General features: G+C 53.5%; 2 protein-coding genes across 4 annotated transcripts in view; both read right to left on the bottom strand.

Moving 5' to 3' along the window:
- The window catches only part of CPNE7 (copine VII), a 12,878-nt gene extending 7,707 nt beyond the window's left edge, over positions 1-5,171 (bottom strand). The window contains exons 1-4 of the mRNA XM_006902860.1: positions 4,877-5,171; positions 3,251-3,433; positions 1,476-1,550; positions 1,124-1,198 (exon numbers count right to left, since the gene is read on the bottom strand). Of these exons, the coding sequence (XP_006902922.1) occupies positions 1,124-1,198; positions 1,476-1,550; positions 3,251-3,433; positions 4,877-5,050 (507 nt within the window). The 5' untranslated portion in view covers positions 5,051-5,171. The remainder of the gene's footprint in view (positions 1-1,123; positions 1,199-1,475; positions 1,551-3,250; positions 3,434-4,876) is intronic.
- Positions 5,172-17,937: 12,766 nt separating this feature from the next.
- On the bottom strand, positions 17,938-20,073 carry RPL13 (ribosomal protein L13). Of its 3 annotated transcripts, XM_006902852.1 has the most exons (6): positions 19,957-20,060; positions 19,560-19,701; positions 19,340-19,360; positions 19,187-19,198; positions 18,638-18,694; positions 17,939-18,097 (listed from the first exon to the last, which is right to left on the bottom strand). In XM_006902852.1, exons 1-6 carry the CDS (start codon positions 20,058-20,060, stop codon positions 17,939-17,941), a joined length of 495 nt encoding a protein of 164 aa, XP_006902914.1. The 3 variants fall into 3 exon arrangements, with proteins under 3 accessions (XP_006902912.1, XP_006902914.1, XP_006902913.1); XM_006902850.1 differs by having other exon boundaries at positions 17,938-18,097; positions 19,187-19,360; positions 19,957-20,073; XM_006902851.1 differs by having other exon boundaries at positions 19,187-19,342; positions 19,599-19,701.
- Positions 20,074-20,513: the final 440 nt, after the last annotated feature.

The following is a 20,513-nucleotide window of genomic DNA, read 5'->3' as shown; positions in this document are numbered from 1 at the left end:
CAGTGATGGCAGCACCAGGAAGACAGGGGTAACGGTGACAACAGCAGTGATGGCAGCACCAGGAAGACAGGGGTAACGGTGACAACAGCAGTGATGGCAGCACCAGGATCAGTAACAACAGTTCTAACACCAACACTAGCGGCACAGTCATCAACAGCAAAACTAACCAAAACTCTCAAGTTCATTGCTACCGGGTGGGAACAACTGCCAGCAGATGCTCCAGAAGCTGTTAGTCACATGGGAGGAGACTGCCCATTTTTCTCAGAGTTGCTGGTATATTTGAAACATCAAAGAGGCGCCACTTTTCTGTTGCCAGCACAACTCCCTATAAAGCACAGCAGCAGAGGTCCAGCAGTAACACAGCCACACCAGAAGTCAAGGGCAGCGACAGTAAAGGTCACAGTACCAGTGATCAATAGCAGAGTCAGGCATGATAGCAATACCAATCACCAATAGCAGCTGCAATGACAGGAGCAGACAGCCCTGACACACCTGGCCCTGGGTATAACCAGCCCTGGCACACCCGGCCCTGGGTATAACCAGCCCTGGCATTCCCTGCCCTGGGTATAACCAGCCCTGGCATTCCCTGCCCTGGGTATAACCAGCCCTGGCATTCCCTGCCCTGGGTACACTAGGTCTTGACATGCCCTGCCCTGGGTATAACCAGCCCTGGCACACCCTGCCCTGGACACATCTGACCCTAGCACACCTGGCCCTGCGTACACTTGGCCCTGGTATGCCCTTCTCTGGCACATACGGCCCTGGGTACATCAAGCCCTGGCACACTATGCCCTGGGTATACTCTGCTCAGGGCCCACCTGGCCCTGGCACACTGGCCCTTGGCACACCCAGCCCTGGCATACCCTGTCCCTGCCATGCCCTGCCCTGGGCACACCTAGACCTGGCATTTTCTTCCCTGGATATACCCTGCCCTGGTACACCCTGCCCTGGGCACACCAGGCCCTGGCACAAGCAGCTCTCGTTCGAGCCCCAAGCTCCACCCATCACTCTAACAGCTTCCTCTTCCTTTTTCTCATCACCTCCCAGAACAGCCCTGTTCTTTACTCATTTTACAGATGAAAAAACTGAGACCACAGCCAAGCTAGGGGGTGTCTGGTCTCACCTTGTCATCCAGCTTCTTGGCCCGAAAAGATAGCTCCACGTAGCCATCATTCCCTGAAATGTCCTCTGCTATCACCTGGGCAGAGTGGGATACAGCTCACAGCATCGCCAGGAAGCCTCTGGCCAGATGAGAGGTTCTAACCTGGCTAGAGGCTCCTCCCCCAGGGGGCCAGCACCAGGGGCCCATGCCTGGGAGTCCTCTCCCTGGCCGTAATCCAGCCTAAGAGAGCCCTCAGGGTCTTCATTCTGGGGTCTACAGCCTTCGAAGCTGGGGTGAAGGTCAGCAAAAAAGATGGGGCAGTAGGAGGTACACAGCCTGGGGCCTTGGGGTACGGGGACACTGGTGGCCTCACCGTGATGGTGGACTTGCCAGCGTTCCTGCCAGACTTGAGGAGCAGTGGCCGGGTCATCTTCCTCTGGGCTACAATCTGGAAGTCAGGAGACAGGCCAGGGGCAGGACTGAGACGTGATGGCGGCCCTGAGCCCTGGACTGCTGCTCGCCCTGGTCAGCCTCCCTCCTCCCTCCTCTCCCTGTCCCCAACACCTCACCTGGGCACATGCCCCCACCTCAGGCTTCCTCCCTGAGTTCTGCCCAAGGCCACATCCTTGGCTGACCCTTCCTGCTGCTTTCTGCCTGGATTCCACACCCCCAAGAAGGGGCTCAGTCCTCAGACACAGAAACCGACTGGGGAGGGTAGGATGGCTATGATGAGGGCACAGGGGCAGAGGTCCTTTCCTGCATCAGCACCCCGGTCCTCCAGGGCCCCCGGGCCTGCTGCCTGTCTCCCCGCTGGGTGAGCTGATCGGGACACAGCTGTCTACAGCACTGTCACCAGGTCATCAGGGTAGGACAGGCCATCAATATCTGGGCTGTTAGGAGAATCCCACAGTTTTGCCACAAAGTGCCCTGAACATGATGGGGGACAGTCTGGGCTCCCCCAACATTCCTCTCAGCCCTGCATCCCATCCTGCCTCACAAGGCCTGGGTGGACCCTGCTCCCTGCTTGCATGGGCGGGCATGCTCCCTAGCTCTCAGTCCTCTTATCTGTAAAATGGGGGGACAGAGGGAATGCTGGAGCCAGCTCCACACAGGCAGCACTGGGGTGAGTCACAGACATCATGTTGGTAAAAGAGGCCACCACTTACGAGAACATTCTGTGTGATTCACGGCTGTGGCAGCAAATCAGAGCCAGCCACGGGGTGGGGGGCTGGAAAGGGGGCTGCTGGGGGAGCTGGGGAAAGGATGAAGGCAGGAACTGGAGAGGGGGCTACTGGGAGGGAGCTGCTAGCATGGCTGGGGAGGGGGACTGATGAGAGGGCTGCTGGAAGGGGCTGGGGAGGAGGCTGGTGGTGCTGCTGGGAGAGCACAGCTCAAAGGGGTGCAGGGCCCAAGAAGGTGACAATCTACACCAGTGGGGACTGGCCATGTGTCCAGGCTTGTCTCAACTCAGGGTCTATGCATCTCACTGCCTGTGAATTAAACTGAGAGAAAGGGCTGGGGAAGAGCCCATTAGAGGATGAGGGGCAGCCACAGCCCAGGACACATAAAAAGGCACTGTAATTGGAGGCTCACAGAAGCTGTAATTACACTCAGAACAGGAAGAAGATATTAGCCAAGGGCGGAAAACCCAGTGTCCAGCAAGCAGAAGCTGGACAGATGAAGGACAGAACGCCACCCTGCACTGTGCCTTGTACTCAGGAGACCGTTCTGGCCAAGTAGGAGAGGGCTCCTTATGTAAATGAGAAAAACAGGTTGCACACCAATGGTTTGTGTTCAAAAACAGAAAAGTTGCAGGTGCGATTGCTCTAGTAGGTTGTGCTGGTCAGTGTCTCAGGAAGGGAAGTCTACTCAAGCACGTTGTGGGTGTGAGACAAGGGGAGTGTGGCTCGGGACGGGGCAAAGGGTGACATACCTTATGTTTCTCAGCTTATTAGCTGCGTGGAAGTATCACCCTACTCAAAATTAAACATTTAAATAAACAAGGATAGAGTTTCTGAGACAAAGAGCTCTGGAGGTGAAAGGCCCTGGTACCTCACAGCAGGGATTCCCACAGTGCCCGCACACCACAAGCGTTTAAGAAACTGTCACCCCCTCACCACTGGGCCACTCCCCCCAGCCGCTGCCCACCTGCCCCAAGGTGCACTCTGAGCCCCCTAGGAAGTCATCCTCGGGGCAGCTGAGGCCACTGGTTCCGTGGGTGTCATAGACCTCAAAGCGTAGCTTCTGCACCTCCTCAAAATAGTAGTCAAGTGTGAAGACCCGGGAGAAGACAGGATGCAGGCTGCTCCGGACAACCTCGGTCCTGTCCACCTGCAACCAGTGGCCAGAGCTGATGACCAAGGAAGGGTCTCCCCTCAAGGGAGGCACTTCCAGTCCTGAGTTCTCCTAGTCTTTGACTGTCCCTCAATCCTGCAGGAGGACTTGTTCTGTCCAGCCCTGCCTCCACCCCATAGGATATGGTCCCTCCTGGGCCCTGGGTGCCCGCTCTACAGTAAAGCCTGCCCCTGGCCAGCCTAGGCTGTGGCTTCCCTATGTCCCCTGTCCCCTCCACGCCTGACTCCACTGTTCTGGCTAGGGAGGCTGAAGCTGGGTCAAGAGTCAGGTCCACAGCACCCGGCCATTGCAGAGGGTCACAGGGAGAGCCTCCCAGGTGCAGGGACCCCTGGCTTACCCGGATGCATGATGCCTGTAACCCCACAAGAAAACCCGCAGGGGCACAGGTGATCAGAGCTGAGCACAAGGTGAGACGGCAGCCAGCAAAGTGGCTGGAAACAGGTGGGCTCCACCAGGCCCAATTGCTCCTGCTCACTTCAACCCTGCACCCCACCTGAGGCCCCCTACCACCCCCACTGAGGCCTCAAATGGATCTCCCTGCTATCTCCTCTTCGGACTTCTGCCCCACAGGGTCCCTGCACCCACCCCTGCCTGTCTAAAGCTGCCACTGCAGCCAGGGTCCCACATTGGAGGTCCAGCCTCAGGTTCAAGTCCCCCAACACCTGTGCTTCATTGTGCCCCTCTCTCCAGCTGGCCTTTGGGGTCCTGGGGTGGTGGGGCGGAGAGCAGGGTCCCCAGGATGTGAAGGTAAGATGTTTCACCAAGCCAGACGCTGCTGGGTCCCTGACATGGACCTTGCTCACATGCTTTCATTAGTGGGGTCTCCCTGGGGGTTGGGGAACCCACATTAGAGCCTCCAAGGGAAGAAAATGACAGAACAGGTGGGGGGCCCCTGAGCCCTGACAAGACAGCCCAGCAGCCCCCACTCCAAGGTCGCTCCCAGTCGCCTAGGGGGGTTGGGGTCTCCAGCTCTAGGCACTCTGCAGAAGACCCATAGACAGGCCTGGCGCTAGGGGTATGTCCTGGGGGCAAGGGTGGGCTCTACCCCAGCTCACCCCTCACATGCTCACCAATCATTGCGGCCCGTCCCTCCTCCCTGCTCCCCTCAGCTCTGTGGCCCAGCAAGTCTCCCGCTGTCCTTTGCTGCTAGGCACTGCACTGGGGCCCTGAACCCCAACACCTGTGGGGCGCCGGCCCTGGGGTTGCCACTCTCTCTACGGTGCTCCCCTGTCCCCCTCCCCGCGCCGCACTGACCAGTCCAGACCAGTCGCTAGCCCCAAGCCCAGCGCCGCAGCCGGGGCACACTCCCAGCTGGCGACCCTCTCCTGAGCCCAGCTGTAGCCCTGGGCGCCTGCGTGGTCCCCAGTCTCCAGCCCCGCGCCCTGTCCTGCCTCTGCCCCCGCCGCCCCTACTCCCTACCTGCTCCCACTGGCCCTGTGACTGCACCAGCAGCACCACGCTGGGGTCAGACTTGGTGAGCGGGTCTCGGTCCAGCAGGTGCCGGCAGCTGAGCCGCAGCTCCACCTTGGAGGCGCAGGGTGCGGGCACCACCCCCAGGGCCACGGCCGCCCCGCGCTCGGAGCGCGCGCTCATGCTGGTCGCCGGAGCTAGGCTGAAGGAGGAGCCCGCTCGGCGCTGGGGGACTACCGGCCGCCGGTCCGCGCCACCGCCGGGGAAATGGTGGTCCAGCCAGGCGTGGCCGCGCTCCAGGCACGCCCGCACACGTGGCTCCAGGCGGCCGCGGGGAGGTGGGGTGGAGAGGGGGACAGTGGAGGGGGCGGAGCAGAGGGGGGCCGTGGATTAGGAGCAGGAGTGAGTGGTCTGGGAGGGTCAGTCGAGAAGATTAGAGCCCCAGGCCCTCTGGAAGGGGCGGCTGAGGAAATGGGATCCCAGGGCCCCTGGGTTCAAATCTCCGCGTGACCGTGTGCTGGCCCCTCTCCAGGCCTAGATGTTTGGGGTCAGGGACCCGCAACTTTCCCGTCTGCGCGTCTCCCTCGGGTCTCTGGGACCAGAGTCTGTGTCCAGCTGTTGAGTGGCTGCCCCAAGTCTGATAAGGGGGTGTTCCTGCGGAGCCCTCACTGCGTAAGGCCACAGGGTCACTGGGGCCGGCTATGCACCAAATCTTCATGCACCCCAGATCTCTTTTACTCCACCTCTGGCTCTGCAGTATTCATTGATGGACCACCAAGCCACAGGTGGGCACCTACTGTGTGTACAGGACGGGTTTCCTTCTATCGTTCCTGGGGTCTTGGAGTCCCCCGTGTCGGGTGTGGTAGGTGGACCTCATTGTCAGCCTGGAGTTCAAAATAAGCCCTCGCTGGCCTTTGGGGGTTCCGGGCTCAGGGTCTCAGTGAACCCACCTGCTCAGTTAAGCCTCCACCAACAGGCTTCACTCTGTCTAGACCCTGGGTCCTGGCAGCAGAAGCAGCACGGAAAAGGAGGTATTGGCAGGGACAGAAAACCACCTCCCAGCTCATTTTCTTTGCCAATTTCTGCTTAAAAGTAGGACGCAAACCTACCTAGAAGCTTAGGAAGGAAAGGCGTGTAAGGGAGGCTTCAGCCCAAGGTGAAGCTGGCAGGAAAGAGACAAACCCAGGCTTCCGACTCAGGTTTAGCAACCAGGGCTCCAGAGAAGATCCTGGGGTCAGATAACTGCTAACCTGGGGACAGGTGCGTGACCCAGCTAGGAGCATAGCGCACCCTGGTGTTCATATGTGGGATCGCACCCTGAGTGGTCTTGAAGCGAAGTCCTGCTCCCTGCGAGCTGTCTCAGGGGGCGCTCAGTGAACCCCACAGTCTTCCTGCGTAGCCATCAGGAATTCCAAGGCATGAGGGCACCTCCTTTCCTATCTCTTCCAGTCCCTCGTAGAAACCAGCCCAGACCCAGAGACCTTCAGAAACCAGTTCACAGAGGTGAGCTCTCGCCCATGCTTCCTACTTGGCCCAGCTCCTTAGTCCACCAACCACCCGCTGGGCCAGGGGAACACATGGGCTCCCCATATGCAGGTCCAGGCATCCCAGAACCAGCTGCCGGGAACCTGTTCAGCGGCACCTGGCCTCTGTGAGCAACACGGGGACAATCGTGTGACATCCCTTTGAAGGGCCAGGTGGAGGTCCCTGGTGAGGCTGCTCTGGGGGTCTTCCCCATCAGGGCCCTGCAGCAGGCAGCCCTCAGGGACTTTTTCCAAAGGATGCTGTCCCTGAGCCTAGCTCTGTGGTGGACAGTTCATAGGCCCACCGCTCAGCAGTGTATCTTTATGTTCTGAGTTGATCCCCATAAGAGCCCACATGACAAGTCAGAACATCACCTGTCAGCCCGTCAGCCCCGTCAGCCGTGTGGCCGAGTGAGTCCTGACTCAGAGCCTGCAGGACCTGTACCCAGGTGATCTTGGTGGAAGCCCACTCTGCCTTGTCTCCGTTCTGAGTGGCTCAACCCAAGCCCACTGCTGAGTTGGTTCTGATTCACAGCAACTGGCCATCAGGGTTCTGAGGCTGTGAGTTTTTATAGCAGGAGATTGTCCATCTTTCTGTGGCCTAGTGGCCAGTGGATTTAAACCACCCCAGTTTTGGTCAGCAGCTCAGTACTGTGCACGTCACACCACCAGAGGTTCTGATGAGAACATAGAGGAGTTAAAGCCACGTGGCTGCTGGACTTGTTTCCTGTGGCTGTGGTACAGCAGCAGGAGGCTGTGCAACCAGGCTGTTCCCTGGAGGCAAGGATACCGAATGTGGTCTCACATATTGCAGGCCTGTTGTCAGGAGGGACCAGCTCTGGAAAAAGACTTCCTGCTGGGAAAGGTGGAAGGTCAGACAGAGGACTGACACAGTGATCATCAAGGCCTGGAGCACCTAAGTTCATGAGGATGACACAGGACAGGGCACAGCTCAGCTCTGTGGGTGACAGGGTCCCCGTGAGTTGAGGTCTACTTGACAGCCCCTAACAAGACAGCAGAGCTCTGTGCCTTAGCGCAGTCCTTCTTGCCCCGGTTCTGGTGGCTGGAAGGCCCAGGTGTGGGGAGGCTGAGCTCCTCCAGAGGTCCAGAGGGGGAAGCCATCCACACGGCTCTCCTGGCAAGGCTGCATATTCTTCTCCTTGCGGCCACACTGCACATCTCTATCTCTGTCTTCGTGCTCTGACACATGTCCCCATAAGCAGCCAACACAGGCAGCAGGTGGGTCTGCTGAAGGGTCTCTGCTCATGCAGACCCTGTAGGCTCTTTGAGGATGGAGTTTGGGAGCACCTGGACAACAGAGACAGTGCCCACCCAGGGAGTCAGGAGAGCTGGGACCCAAAGCCCATGTTCCACCCACCTGCTGATGCCTGCCAGTGTGCACAGCCTCAGAGAGGCTGGGCAGAGGGTCCTATCCTCACTGCAGCACAGACCACCCCAGACATGGGGGCTTGTAGCTCAGCTGTTCCAGCTCACTGTCCTCTAGGGGTTGTGGGTCAGGACTTTGGCCAGCCTCATCTGAGGTGTTCTCTCATTCCTCGTGGTGTGAACTTGGTCCTGGGCAAGGAGAGAGGACACAGATCTGCTGGGCCCTCTGCTTTCTGGGGAGGAATAAGGCCTGTCCTTGTGGACTCTACTGCTGGTGGTCAGTCACTCCAGGAAGCCCAAGCCAGAGCTTAAGGCTTCCTGGGACCTTGTGTTGGAAATTTAGATGCCACTTCCTCCACCTTCCAGGGTGCCAGCGAGTCCCTCCCAGAGGAGAATAGGTGGCCTTTCTAGGGAAGTGCTCAAAGGATCACAACTCTTGATCTAACTGGAGCCCTATTGCCATTTTATGGAAGAGAAAGTGAGGCTTGGAGAGGGATGGTCAGTCTCCTGGGAATGCAATCCGGACACACTGAGAAGCTGCAGAGAGCAAGAATACCTTCCGGGCAGGTCAGCGAGGGCCAGGCAAGGGCTCCCCAGGGCCCCTTCTCTACAGCTTATTGATTCATTCACTCACACATTGATCCGCTGATTGACTCTGCTATTCCCTCATGTACTGTTCATTCACTTGCCTGATTAATTCATTCATTGACAGATTTCTTTATTTGCCCACTTACTCACTCCCAGAACTACCTCAGAATTCAATGGACAATGGTGGAAGAGGCCAAGGACTCACACAGCTCCAGGCTGAGGGCCAAGCAGCACAAAGAGGATTGCACATGGGGACTGAGTTGTGTGGGTTTTGAAGTATGAGTAGAGGTTGAGAGGGCAGAGCCCTTGAAAGATGCAGTGACCCGAGAGCAAGTCAACATTCTCTAGACGTGAAGAAGTTTCAGAGAGGGACTTGGTGCATCTGGTGGCTCCTGAAATCTGAGGTCTGGAAGCACCTGAGACCATGATGGGGTTCATGAAAAAGATTAGAAGGGCTTAAGAGCCAAGACACCCAATGTTTAAAAATCACCCAAAGATTTAGAAGTGGCTCTCCAGAAACTACAGGCATCAGCCAGGTTCTGAAAGGACCATGCAGGGTTTTTAGTAAAACATTTAAAAGCAATTCACAAGCAGAATCAGCACACCTCACCAGCTCGCTCACTGTGTACCCAGCTCGGTCCTGTGGTATCACAATTTAATTTTATATTTATATAATATTATAAAATAATAATAATAATAACAATGATTATGATGATGATGATGTTGTTGTTATGTGCCATCGAGTCATTTGTACAAGAGCCCTAAATGCTGTTCTATCCTGTGCCAACCTTGCCATCTCAAACACACTCATTCCCACCACTCCACTCACAGAATCGATCCATCTCATCGAAAGTCTTCCTCTCCTGTGCCGTCCCTCCACTCTCCCCCCACAAAAAAAAACAAATAATAATAGCTTGTGGCCCAGAAACAAGTTTGAGGGATAAACAGCTTACCCTCTGTTCACGCGACAAGCCCACTGATGAAGACTTCAGTGGGTCCTTTAAAAGCTCTGGGCCTCAGAGACACAACTTCCAAACCCACTATATTTTCTTCTCTCTCTTCTTCGGTTGATGGGAATACCATCTGGTGTTTCCTGTGGGTTGTGTCTGGCGATGGTTTTTAGCTGGACTGGGCATCCTGGTTGTAACCTCACACCGGACCCCAACAGGTGGTCACAGGCCATGGTAGGGGTAGGAAACAAGGTCATTGAGGTGTAGTGAGAAGAGTCCATTCTGTAGTAGAACCCAAAACCCAGACCACTGCCCCCATTGGGTCACTTCTGACCAAGGGATACCCGTCCATCCCTCCCCTCCATTGGGTTTCCGAGGTTGAAGAGCTGAATGGAAGGAGACTGCTTTCTTTCTCCCATGGAGCAGCTAGTGGATTCCAATTCTGGCCTTTCCGTGAGCAGCTGAACACTTACTCTGCTGACTATACCTTGATAGGCTGGGCCCTAAACCCGATGCCTGATATCTTTATGGGAAGAGGAAAGGTCACTAGTGCAGAAGAAACACGGGCCATGTGAGCCCGGCTGCTGACCCCAGTGAGAGTGGACAAACTGATCAAGGGGTGAATTCTGGGGTCTAGCATCCCCCCAGCATCTTCAAGCCATCCTACCTAGGCCCGTCCTCCTGTTGTGCCCTTGGGGCCAGCTGCTGGCAGGGTGCAGGGGGCCCAGATAGGTGATAGGGGCATTCCCACAACCCACAGACTGAGGGACTGGTGGTGGAGGGGAGAGGAGTGGACAGCACCCTCCTGTACCACCTCCACCTGTCTGCACCTGAGGTTCTGCCTGTCCCATCCACAAGCTGGTGAAGGCATTGCTGTGTCCACAGCAAATAACTGTTTTCCCTGCACAGGGCTGAACTAGGGCTTGCAATCAGAAGCACTTGGCTTGTAGAAGAAAGGCTGAGGTCCAGTTCCAGGTCAGTGAAGCAGCTTTGTGGCTTTGCCCTCTGGAGGAGTTGCGATGGAAGGGGATTAGGTGAGCTGGCTGGCTGACAGCCAGCGAGGTGGTTCTGACCCATAGCTGAAACCTCCAGCAGTTTCCAAGACTGGAAATCTTGAAGAGAAGAGACTGCTCATCCTTCTTTCCCAGAGCTTCTGGTGGGTTCTGGTGGAAATGAGATGAGACAACAGTTGTTGTTGTTATGTGCCATCGAGTCGCTTGCGACTCTGTGCCAATCGCACTGTCTCTGACACTCCCATCCCGATTATCCCAGTCACTGAATCAGTCCACCTCATAGAGGGCCTTCCCCACCTGCGCCGTCCCTCCACCCTCCCAAGGATGATGTCCTTCTCCAAGGACCTATCTCTCCTCACAACATGTCCAAAGTATGTTAGACGGAGCCTCAGAATCCTTGCCTCTAAGGTGCCATCCGGTTTAACCCTTTCCAGGACGAATCTGTTTGTTTTCCTAGCGGTCCATGGTATTCTCAATACTCTTCTCCAGCACCATAGCTCAAAGGCATCAATTCTCCTTCTATCCTCTTTGGTCATTGTCCAACTCTCTGATGCATAGCAAGTGATTGCGAAGACCATGGCCTGTATCAAACGCACCTTAGTCTCCAGAGAGACACCATTGCTCTTCAGTACTTTGGAGAGGTCCCTAACAGCAGACTTTCCCATGGCAATGCGCCTTTTAATTTCCTGGCTACTGGTGCCAAGAGTGTTGACTGTGGAGTTGTACATAGGGTTTTCAGAGGCCTGCTATTTCAGAAGTGGATGGCCAATCCTTCTTCCTAGTCTGTCTTAATGTGAATGTTCAGATTTAGAGAAGTATCAGACAGACCAGCAAGTTAAAAGTATATCCCTTATTGTGGAGTTCAAAATTAGTGTTAGTGTTGTCCCTACCTTTGGCACATGTGTCTTTATCCACTTATTTCCCTGCTCCACCATCCACCAGGATACCCATCCACTTCTACCCACTCCCTTCACATCTATCTCCCATTGACCAGCCCTTGATCTAATAGCTTATATATGAAGCTTCTTCAGGTTCTGTGATTCCAAACACATCAACTTCTCATAGTTCCTTATCTTGGGAACAATGTCTCTGAAGTTCAGACTAGGTTTAAATCCGAGGCTTCTGCTTTGCTCTGGAATCTAACCATGGACTATTGATAAGTAAAGGTAAGCAGTGGGCTGTAAGGAAGCTCTAGACTGATGGCAGCCATCCATCCCCCTTGGACGGGTGCTGCTATCCAGAGCAAGGCCTGCTTAGGACGAGCTCCCAGGCTGCTGTCCCAGGGACGGTGCACAGGCTCCCTGACAAACTCACCTCCAACTGCCCTCAGTGCCCACTGTTCAGCATCGTGGGCGGTGGCTCTGGAATTGGGAGGTTTGGTTAGTGGATTTGTGCAGGCAGAAACCATGCACACTTAGCTAGTTGTTTTTGCATGGTCACTGCCTGTAAATCAACAGTTCATTGTTCAAAATTACTTTCCTAGACACTGACTTTGACTTTGCTATAGGGACGAGTGGTGTGTTTATTATTCAAAATGACTTTCCTAACCATTGAACTTGACTCTGCCATGTGTATGGGCAGAAATACGCAAATAGGGCATGTTAGGCTTTCCATAAAGGGATGGGATTTCTAGTCAGTCCACAATGGAATTGGCTAGTCTTGCCATTAAGTTGAAAGATTCTAGCAGCGGAGAGTCTCTCACCATCAGCAATGGAGAAGTAAACATGCAGTGGATGCCCTTCAGGACCAGACATTGCTGTGCCAACGAGGCTTAGCAGCAGCAGTACCCATAGCTGAAGCAGAGAACCAGAGAGCCAGCAAGAGATGGAGCTAGCTTGGGACCGCAGCCCTGAGCTAAGACAGAAATGAGCTAAGCTACGAGCCTTTGTCCAAGTTTGTTGGACAGCAGGATTGAGAACTGTGTAATATGGGCCTACAGCCATGAGGCTCAAGATTGAGGTGCCTGTGAGCACATTTCAGAAGTTGTCCTGATTGAGTGACTATCCAGCTACTAACCTAAATGAAACCCTTTTGACTTTTCCAATATGGTTCTGCGTGATCTGTGAGCTATTGTATCTGATTTTGAACCCAGCAAAGCAGTAAGATTGATGTTCAGATGAGTAGAAAGAGGAACAGAAGCATGGGGACATATCTGACCTCATGGTAATTGATTTTGTTACTGATCCAGTTGATAGAACAGTTCCCCTTTGTGAAGTTGTAAAAGTCAGACATGACTTTTGCCACTTGGCCCTTGCTCACATTTTTATAAGTGGGGACATACAAATGAGATACGTTGGTCTCTTTACAAGGAGATTGGCTAATTTTGCCTTTAAATAGAGCAGATTGTGTAGCACCAGTTGAAATCAGCAACAGAGAAGCAGAGAATGCAGAGTGTACATCCTTTGGGGCCAAAGATTCAGAGCAGGGCCTACAGGAACAACAAGCACAGAGGAGAGCCGGAGACCCAACAGGAGAGGGAGCTGACCTGGGACTGCTACCCCTTGGGAACTGAGCGAAGAGCCATAATTGGCAGGACTAATATATCTGTTAATGCTGGCCTAAAGCCTTAAGGTTAAAGGCTGAGGCACCTATGAGCACATTTCAGAAGTTGTCCTAATTGTATCCTGCTGTGTTGTTGTTGTTGTTATGTGCCGTCGAGTCGCCTGCAACTCATAGCGACCCTATGTACAACAGCCCTAAACTCCGCTCTGTCCTGTGCCAGTCGCACTGTCTCTGACACTCCCATCCCAATTATCCCAGTCACTGAATCAATCCACCTCATAGAGGGCCTTCCTCTCCTGCGCCGTCCCTCCACCCTCCCAAGCATGTTGTCCCTCTCCAAGGACTGGTCTCTCCTCACTACATGTCCGAAGTAAGTTAGACGGAGCCTCAGAATCCTTGCCTCCAAGGAGCCACCCAGTTTAACCCTCTCCAGGACAAATCTATTTGTTTTCCTAGCAGTCCATGGTATTCTCAGTACTCTTCTCCAGCACCACAGCTCAAAGGCATCAGTTCTCCTTCTATCCTCCTTGGTCATTGTCCAACTCTCTGATGCATAGAAAGTGATTGCGAAGACCATGGCCTGTATCAGACGCACCTTAGTCTCCAGAGAGACACCACTGCTCTTCAGCACTTTGGAGAGGTCCCTAACAGCAGACTTTCCCATGGCAATGCACCTTTTAATTTCCTGGCTGCTGGTGCCAAGAGTGTTGATTGTGGAGCCAAGCAAACTAAAGCTGTGTACAATCTCAATCTCTTCACCATCCATCCTGATGCTGCCGATTGGTCCAGTGGTGAGAATCTTTGTCTTCTTGACATTGAGTCTCAATCCATATTGTAGGCTGCAGTCCTTGACACTCTGCAGCAGGCGCTTCAGGTCCTCCTCAGTTTCAGCAAGCAGGGTTGTGTCATCTGCATAACGCAGATTGTTGATAAATTGTCCACCAATCCTGACCCCACATTTCTCCTCATAGAGCCCAGCCTCCCGGATAATCTGTTCTGCATATAGGTTGAAGAGGTATGGAGATAGGATGCATCCCTGGTGTACGCCCTTCCCAATTTTGAACCATGCAGTGTTCCCTTGCTCTGTTCTGACGACTGCCTCCTGGTCCGAGTATAAGTTTCGCATTAGAACGATCAAGTGTTCTGGGATTCCCATTCTTCTCAGAGTCAGCCACAGTTTGTTATGATCTACACAGTCAAATGCCTTTGCATAGTCAATGAAGCACAGATAGACATTCCTCTGGTATTCCCTGCTTTCAGCCAAGATCCATCTAACATCAGCTACAATATCTCTAGTACCACGACCCCTTCTGAAACCAGCCTGGACTTCTGGTAGTTCTCTGTTGATGTGCTGTTCCAGTCGTTTTTGGATAATTTTCAGTAAAATCTTGCTTGCATGTGAAATCAGTGAAATTGTTCTGTAGTTTCCACATTCGGTTGGGTCGCCTTTCTTTGGGATAGGAACCGAATGTGGAAAATGTATCCTGCTACCAACCTGAATTACAGCCTTTTGACTTCCTTACTAAACCTCTTAGGAAGCTCTGGTGGTTTAGTGGTAAAGAGCTGTGCTGCAATCCCTAAGGCACATAGTTCAAACCTACCAGATGTTCTGTGGGAGGAAAATGGGCAATCTCCTCCCATATGATTAACTGTCTCTGAAAATCAACTGGAGGGTCAGCTATAAGTCAGTTCCAACTCAATAGTGCACAACAAAAAAATGAACTTTGTAATCGTGAGTGTGCTTGCGTGTGCTCTGTGATTCATTATAGCTGATTTTGGACCCAGTAGAGCAGTTAATATGTAAGTCTTTTTACAGTCTCATGGATGATATTCTTGATAACCTCCCACAGACCATCTGGTCTTCACTCTTTAGTACTCAAGGCCTCAACCTGTTTCTGAAGATGTTAACAACTTCAGCTTGCTTCATTCCACAATCAACTCTTGGCATCAGCAGTCAGGAAACCTAAAGATTTTTTCCAATTGCATTGGGAAAGTTGGCTGTCAGGGACACCTCTCTAGAGTACTGAAGAGTAACAATGTCAGTTAGTAGACTAAGTTGTGCCTGATACAGGCCACAGACTTTGCAAGAACTTGCTATGCATCAGAGAGCTAGACAATGACTAAGGACGATAAAAGGATTGATGCCCTTGAGTTGGGATGCTGGAGAAGGGTACTGAACATAGTATGGCGTGCTAAGAGAACAAACACATCAATCTTGGAGAGGGTGAAACCAAGCTGCTCCATGGAGGTATCTTGAAGTTTCATCTCACAATCTTTGGGCACATGGCCAGGAGGGACCAGTCCTTGGGGAAGAACATTATGGTTGGAAAGGTGGAGGGACAGTTCAAGAGAGGAAGATCCAGGCTGAGATGGATTGAATAAATAAATGACTGGAGAAGTAGGATTGAGTCTGTTGGACACAATTAGATAGGCTCAGGATAGGGCAGTGTTCAGAGCTGTTTCATATAGGGTTGCTATGACCCACAGACTACTCAACACCTAACAACAGTAAGTCTTCAGTATGGACACAGGACACACAGTCAACCTTAAGATAGATGGAGAAAGGACTTACGTTGTCAATCATTCCATTTCACTTGGATCAACACCTTTTCTACCAGAAGTCAAAAAATCAGATGTACTGCATTGGGCAAATCTGCTGTCAAGGACTTCTCCAAAATGCTGAAATGATGTCAGTTTGAAGATTAAAGTGCACCTGATTCAGGCCATGGTTTTCTTAGTCACCTGCAATGCATCAGTGCGCTGGACAGTGAATAAGGATGACAGAAGTGATGCCAGATCACTGACTATCCCACGGACTGCTGACAGACGTCGGCAGCCAGAGTGCTCCTTGGCGGACCTTTGACTTTCACGCTATGGACACAGAGCTAGGTGAGGCGGTTCCTTGGAAAGGAACATCATGCTTGGAAAGGTAAGAGGGTCGGTAAAGGAGACCCCAAGACGGGTTGTCAGTGACTTCATCAGTAGGCTCTAGTGTAAGAGATGATGGCACAGGACAGGGTTCCGACTACCTGTTCATAGGGTTGCTAGCACACGGAGACGGGCACTCTCTCACACAAACCCCTCGTATTTGTGAGAGGACACCCCCATTCTGACCAGATTGGTGCCCCCAGGTAATGCTTTCAATTTTCCAGATATAGAGTTTCCTCCTTGGCCCCATGATGGGATTGACTGGTGGTACCCTGTCTACCTCTTCTCTTGGATTTGGACTCCAGCTGCTGTGAGCAACCTGTGTCCAGGGTGGTCCTTCTAATGGCACCCTCATCACACTGCCAGACAGGACCTCAGGGGTCAGGGCCAGCAGGGATGGCTCAGGCGCACAGTGAGGACAGAGCTGGACCCCACCTGCACAACCAAACCTCCCTAGGCCCACAAGACCCTCAAGGGTGTGCCTCCCCCATTGCCATCCCCACGGTCACTGTTCAGAGCCTGGCCCCTCTGTCCTTTTGGGCTTCCTGAACCGTGGGGACTGCTGAGATGTCTCCGCATTGAGCTCTGAGGTTTCAGCCCCCACCTCCAACAGGACCTACACCAATCCCTGAGCTTTGCTGTTGCACCAGAAAGGGGTGAAGAAATGTTATCATACTGTAATTTCATTGTTACAAGTCAGTATATACTACTGTCCACAAAAGTTTTGACCAGCACCAGTGACGGTGAGGGTGGGGAAGCGAGCCCAAGTGCACAACTTCTTTTACAGAGTATGGGAGAAGCAGTGTCACTCCCAACTGGTCCCTCAACTCTTACAAATGCTCTCTGGGGACACCTTTCCCAGTATTCAATGCCTGGTTCTTCTTAAAAATATGCCCAAAGTATCCTCACATTTACTAAGACATACCTTACACCCTCAAAGAAACAGTTAATGTGCTGAGAACTAAAAGGTCTGGATCCAACCAGACACCTTGACCTGGTGATCACCACTGAAAACCTGCCATGCTTTCTTGTGGATCACCCTGGGTCTGCACCTAGGACTATACTGTTCCTCACTTTGTAAACACTACTCAGCTGTTCAAGATGGCCAATACAGAACACCTGCCAAGGCTCAGGTGTGTTCCTGCCTTTTGGCTGGTCCTAGCCTGCTAGGGAGTTGGAGGTTTCACCTGTTAGCAATTTACTACTTTTGCAACACAGCATGCCAGAGGGTTCCACTTTTCCGGAGCTGTCCCTGGGCATAGACACCCTCTACATAGTTCACTATCAGCTAAGAGCCATCAGACCTGACGTTTTCTGGTTTCATGGCCTGTTCTGTGCAGACAAGATTATATGCTCCTTGGCTGCAGCCCTGGCACCCAGGCCAAGCCTCTGTTCAGCAGCCCTGTCAGTTAGGAGCTCCCAGCCCCGGGGGTGGGATGTCACAGGACCAGAAGGACCTCTGGGGAGGTCACTGGGCAGAGAAGCTGCCATCCTGTAACTTATTAGCCAAAGAAAAATGACTGTGATTTCTGTTTCTCCAGGTGGGGAGTTGAGGCCCAACTAGGCCTCTCCAGAAGCAGCAGCCCTTTCTCACCCTCAGATGACTCTACCTTTTGCTTGGTCCATGAATCTCACCAGCCTGCTGTCAAGTGCAAGATGAGGATAAACCCCTCACTCCTCTCAGCATTTGACGATGACGATTATGGGACAGAACAAAGTGTGGAGTAGAGAGTTGGACAAGGGTCAGGCATGCCTGAACATATTCTCCGCAGTCTCAGTCAGCCCTGCTGAAGCAAATCCAAACAGCCACTGTGCAGAGAATGCAGATCAGCTCCCAGGAGGGACTTCTCAGGTACCTGGCTCTACTATGGCTGTTTACAGCCTGTTAGGAACCCAAGAGGCTGCTCAAGAACGGTAGCATCCCACCACGCCTGAAAAGCTCTACTCAGTCCTGAGCCACTCACACCCAACTAACTTCTTAAAGGGGATTCAGCAGTGGTAGCAGATACCAGGCCCTGCATACCTAGACTGTGTGGCCAATGGCCTTTAGGAGCACCCCAGTAACCCTACACGACCTTCCATAACAAAGTGATCCTCTGGTCTCCAATGTGGTCCCTCACTCCATAGCAGACAACACGCAGGGAGGGCTTCACGGTTTTTATTAAAGGTCCCAACAACAGTCTACTTTTTCTTCTCTACATCCTGTTCTGCGGCTTCCTTTGCCCTCTTGGCCCGGATGCCAAACAGCCGGGCATGGGCACGGGCCATGCGGAGACTAGCAAAGGCCTTGAAGTCCTTCTCTTCCTGTGTAATGACCCGGGCTTTCTCCTTCTTGTAGACCTGTGAGGTAGAGAGAGGTGAGCAGTGTGCAACTGTGGCTCAATAACAAAGGGCCAGTGAAAGCTCCTAGGGGCAACGAGGCACTAAGAGGACATTGCTGCTGAGGAAGGCGCTTATTAACTACTTTTAGAAAATGCAAGGTTAAAACCAAGGTGGAAATAATCTATCAGAGTTGAAAGGGCAGCTCTGGGTGACCTGTGAGGTCAGAGCTCTGCAAGCAGAAAAGAGGAACAAGCCCTAGAGGTGTGGCTGAAAACCAGGTACAAAGCCCCCAAGGCTTAGTTTGTTTGTTTAAAATTTTTTGTTTTGGTGAAGCATCAAATTGGCTCTGACTGGCACACGTGGAGTTTGTACCTCCTCCAGCAGAGCACTTGGAGGATTTGAACCACACACCTGTGGGATTGCAGTGCCCTAAGTTTTTCTTAAAGCAAGAGTCCCCTCGCTTTGCCCACTGCTACAATTTCCAAGATGGTTTCTTAAGGGTCACCAGCAGTCAATCCTCATATGACCTTTAACCCAACCTCATCCCCACCCACTTACATTCCGGATAGGCATGACAGGTCCCGTCAGCTGAGTGGCCAGTTTGAGTTCCTCAGCCTGTTTGTTGAAAACAAAGAATCTGGGTTCAGTCTCTCCAAGAAATGGTGCAGCTACAGCCCCATAGCAGGTATGGAAAAGCCCCACCCATTACAGGCCCCAGGTGACTTTAAGCTGTGCCCCTCGAGGTCACAGAGCAGTCTAGACACTGACTCATGGCACTGCTACTTTTCAGGCATAACCATTCCCAAACCCAATGACCTGGAGGCTATGAAAACACCCTCCGCGGATGTGGTCAACCTAACTCTCCCAGGCCTGTAAGGTAATGGTTTTACACACAGCCATTTTAGACAAAAAAGGAGCAGAACTGGGGGGTTGTAACCAACGTGTAACCACAGGCCTAACTTGCAGTGTGAATACATCAACTGCTCTGTAGGAGAAAAGGGGCAAGCTCCTCTGAAATGGGCCTGGGGTGGCAGCTCGGTGCCGGCTGACACTGACGACACGGCAGGCTGGCCACTCCAGCCTGACAAAGCAGCTCCCAGTACTCACAGAACTGTCTCCCTTCTTGGGGGCGGAAGGCTTCCGTGGGAAGAGGATGAGCTTGGAGCGATACTCCTTCAGCCGCTGCACGTTGGCCTGCAAGGACTCAGTGGACTTGTTCCTCCTCCGTGGGTCCACGGAGATTCCGATGGTCCGAGCTACCTTCTTGTGGATGCCGGCGACCTGCTCCAGAAAACAGAAGGTGAAGCTCTGCCCTCCCACCCTCAGACCCCGTCATGCCCTCGCCAGCGCTTGGTCCTCAGATGGAAAAGGGTTCAAAGCAGCTTTCATCAAAGCGGTTCAGCGATTCCGGAGAGTGTCATCACACGACCCAGCGGCAGGGCGGACAGCGTGGGGCCGGCGAGGTTCCGGGGGCACTCACCCTGAGTTCTTCCAGGCTGAAGCCTCTGCCGGCTCGCACTTTGGTGTGATACCGCACCGTGGGGCAGCGCACGATGGGCCGGATGGGGCCGGAAGCGGGGCGCGGGGCGATGCGGCGCGCTTTCGCCTGGCGGGCCTTGCGTCTGGTCAGAGAAAGGGGAGCAGTTACCCTCAACGGAAGGCGGTGCTGGCGGCACCCCGGCTAACCTGCAACCACAAGCCTGAACCATTACGGCTTCAAGCCCAAGACAAAGCCCCAGGGCTTCCAACAGGAGCACGCAGTCATCAGACACAACAGGGTTCAAACGAGCTTTCATCACAGCACCGCAGCGATTCCGGAGAGTGTCATCACGCGACTGCGCCCGGCGTACTGCCCAGCTCGCGTCCCGGATCCTCACCTGCGGATCTTCCGGGCCGGCTGGTTAAACCATGTGGCCACGCGCCGCTGCCAGTCTTTGTGAAAGTGAGGCTTCAAGATCATGCCATTCCTGCTGGGCGCCATGGCTGCCTACGGCTTTTAGCCCAGAAGAAAGGATGGAACAGTGTTAAGGGCCAGCTGCAGACAGAGTGGGTGCCACTGTGCCCCGTCTGCCTGGTGCGTCCCCTGATCCTGGCTGGAGACACCATCCCGGCCTGTACGGCCAACCCAAGTAGCCCAGACGCATCGCCAGAGCCCAGGCCCAATGCCTTCTGCAGCAAAAACTGCGGGACCTTCATGGCCCACGGAGGGCGAGACGGGGGTAGATGGGCGCAGAAGGACGCCGATGGGAACGGATACCTACACACTACAAGCCACCTACCTTCTTCCAACCGAACAGCCAAGCAGAAAGAAATCGGCAGCGCAAAGCACGCTGGGATGTAGTAGGCTCGACGTATCAGAAGCGCCGGAGCGACCTGACCAGTCACAGCCCAGGACGACGGAAGTGACGTCACCACGCGCCCCGGAACCTTAGTA

Source organism: Elephantulus edwardii, unplaced genomic scaffold (genome assembly GCF_000299155.1).
Source record: "Elephantulus edwardii isolate Elephantulus edwardi_28Jun2011 unplaced genomic scaffold, EleEdw1.0 scaffold00463, whole genome shotgun sequence".
Taxonomy (NCBI): domain Eukaryota; kingdom Metazoa; phylum Chordata; class Mammalia; order Macroscelidea; family Macroscelididae; genus Elephantulus; species Elephantulus edwardii.
This window is presented reverse-complemented; position numbering and strand designations above follow the sequence as displayed.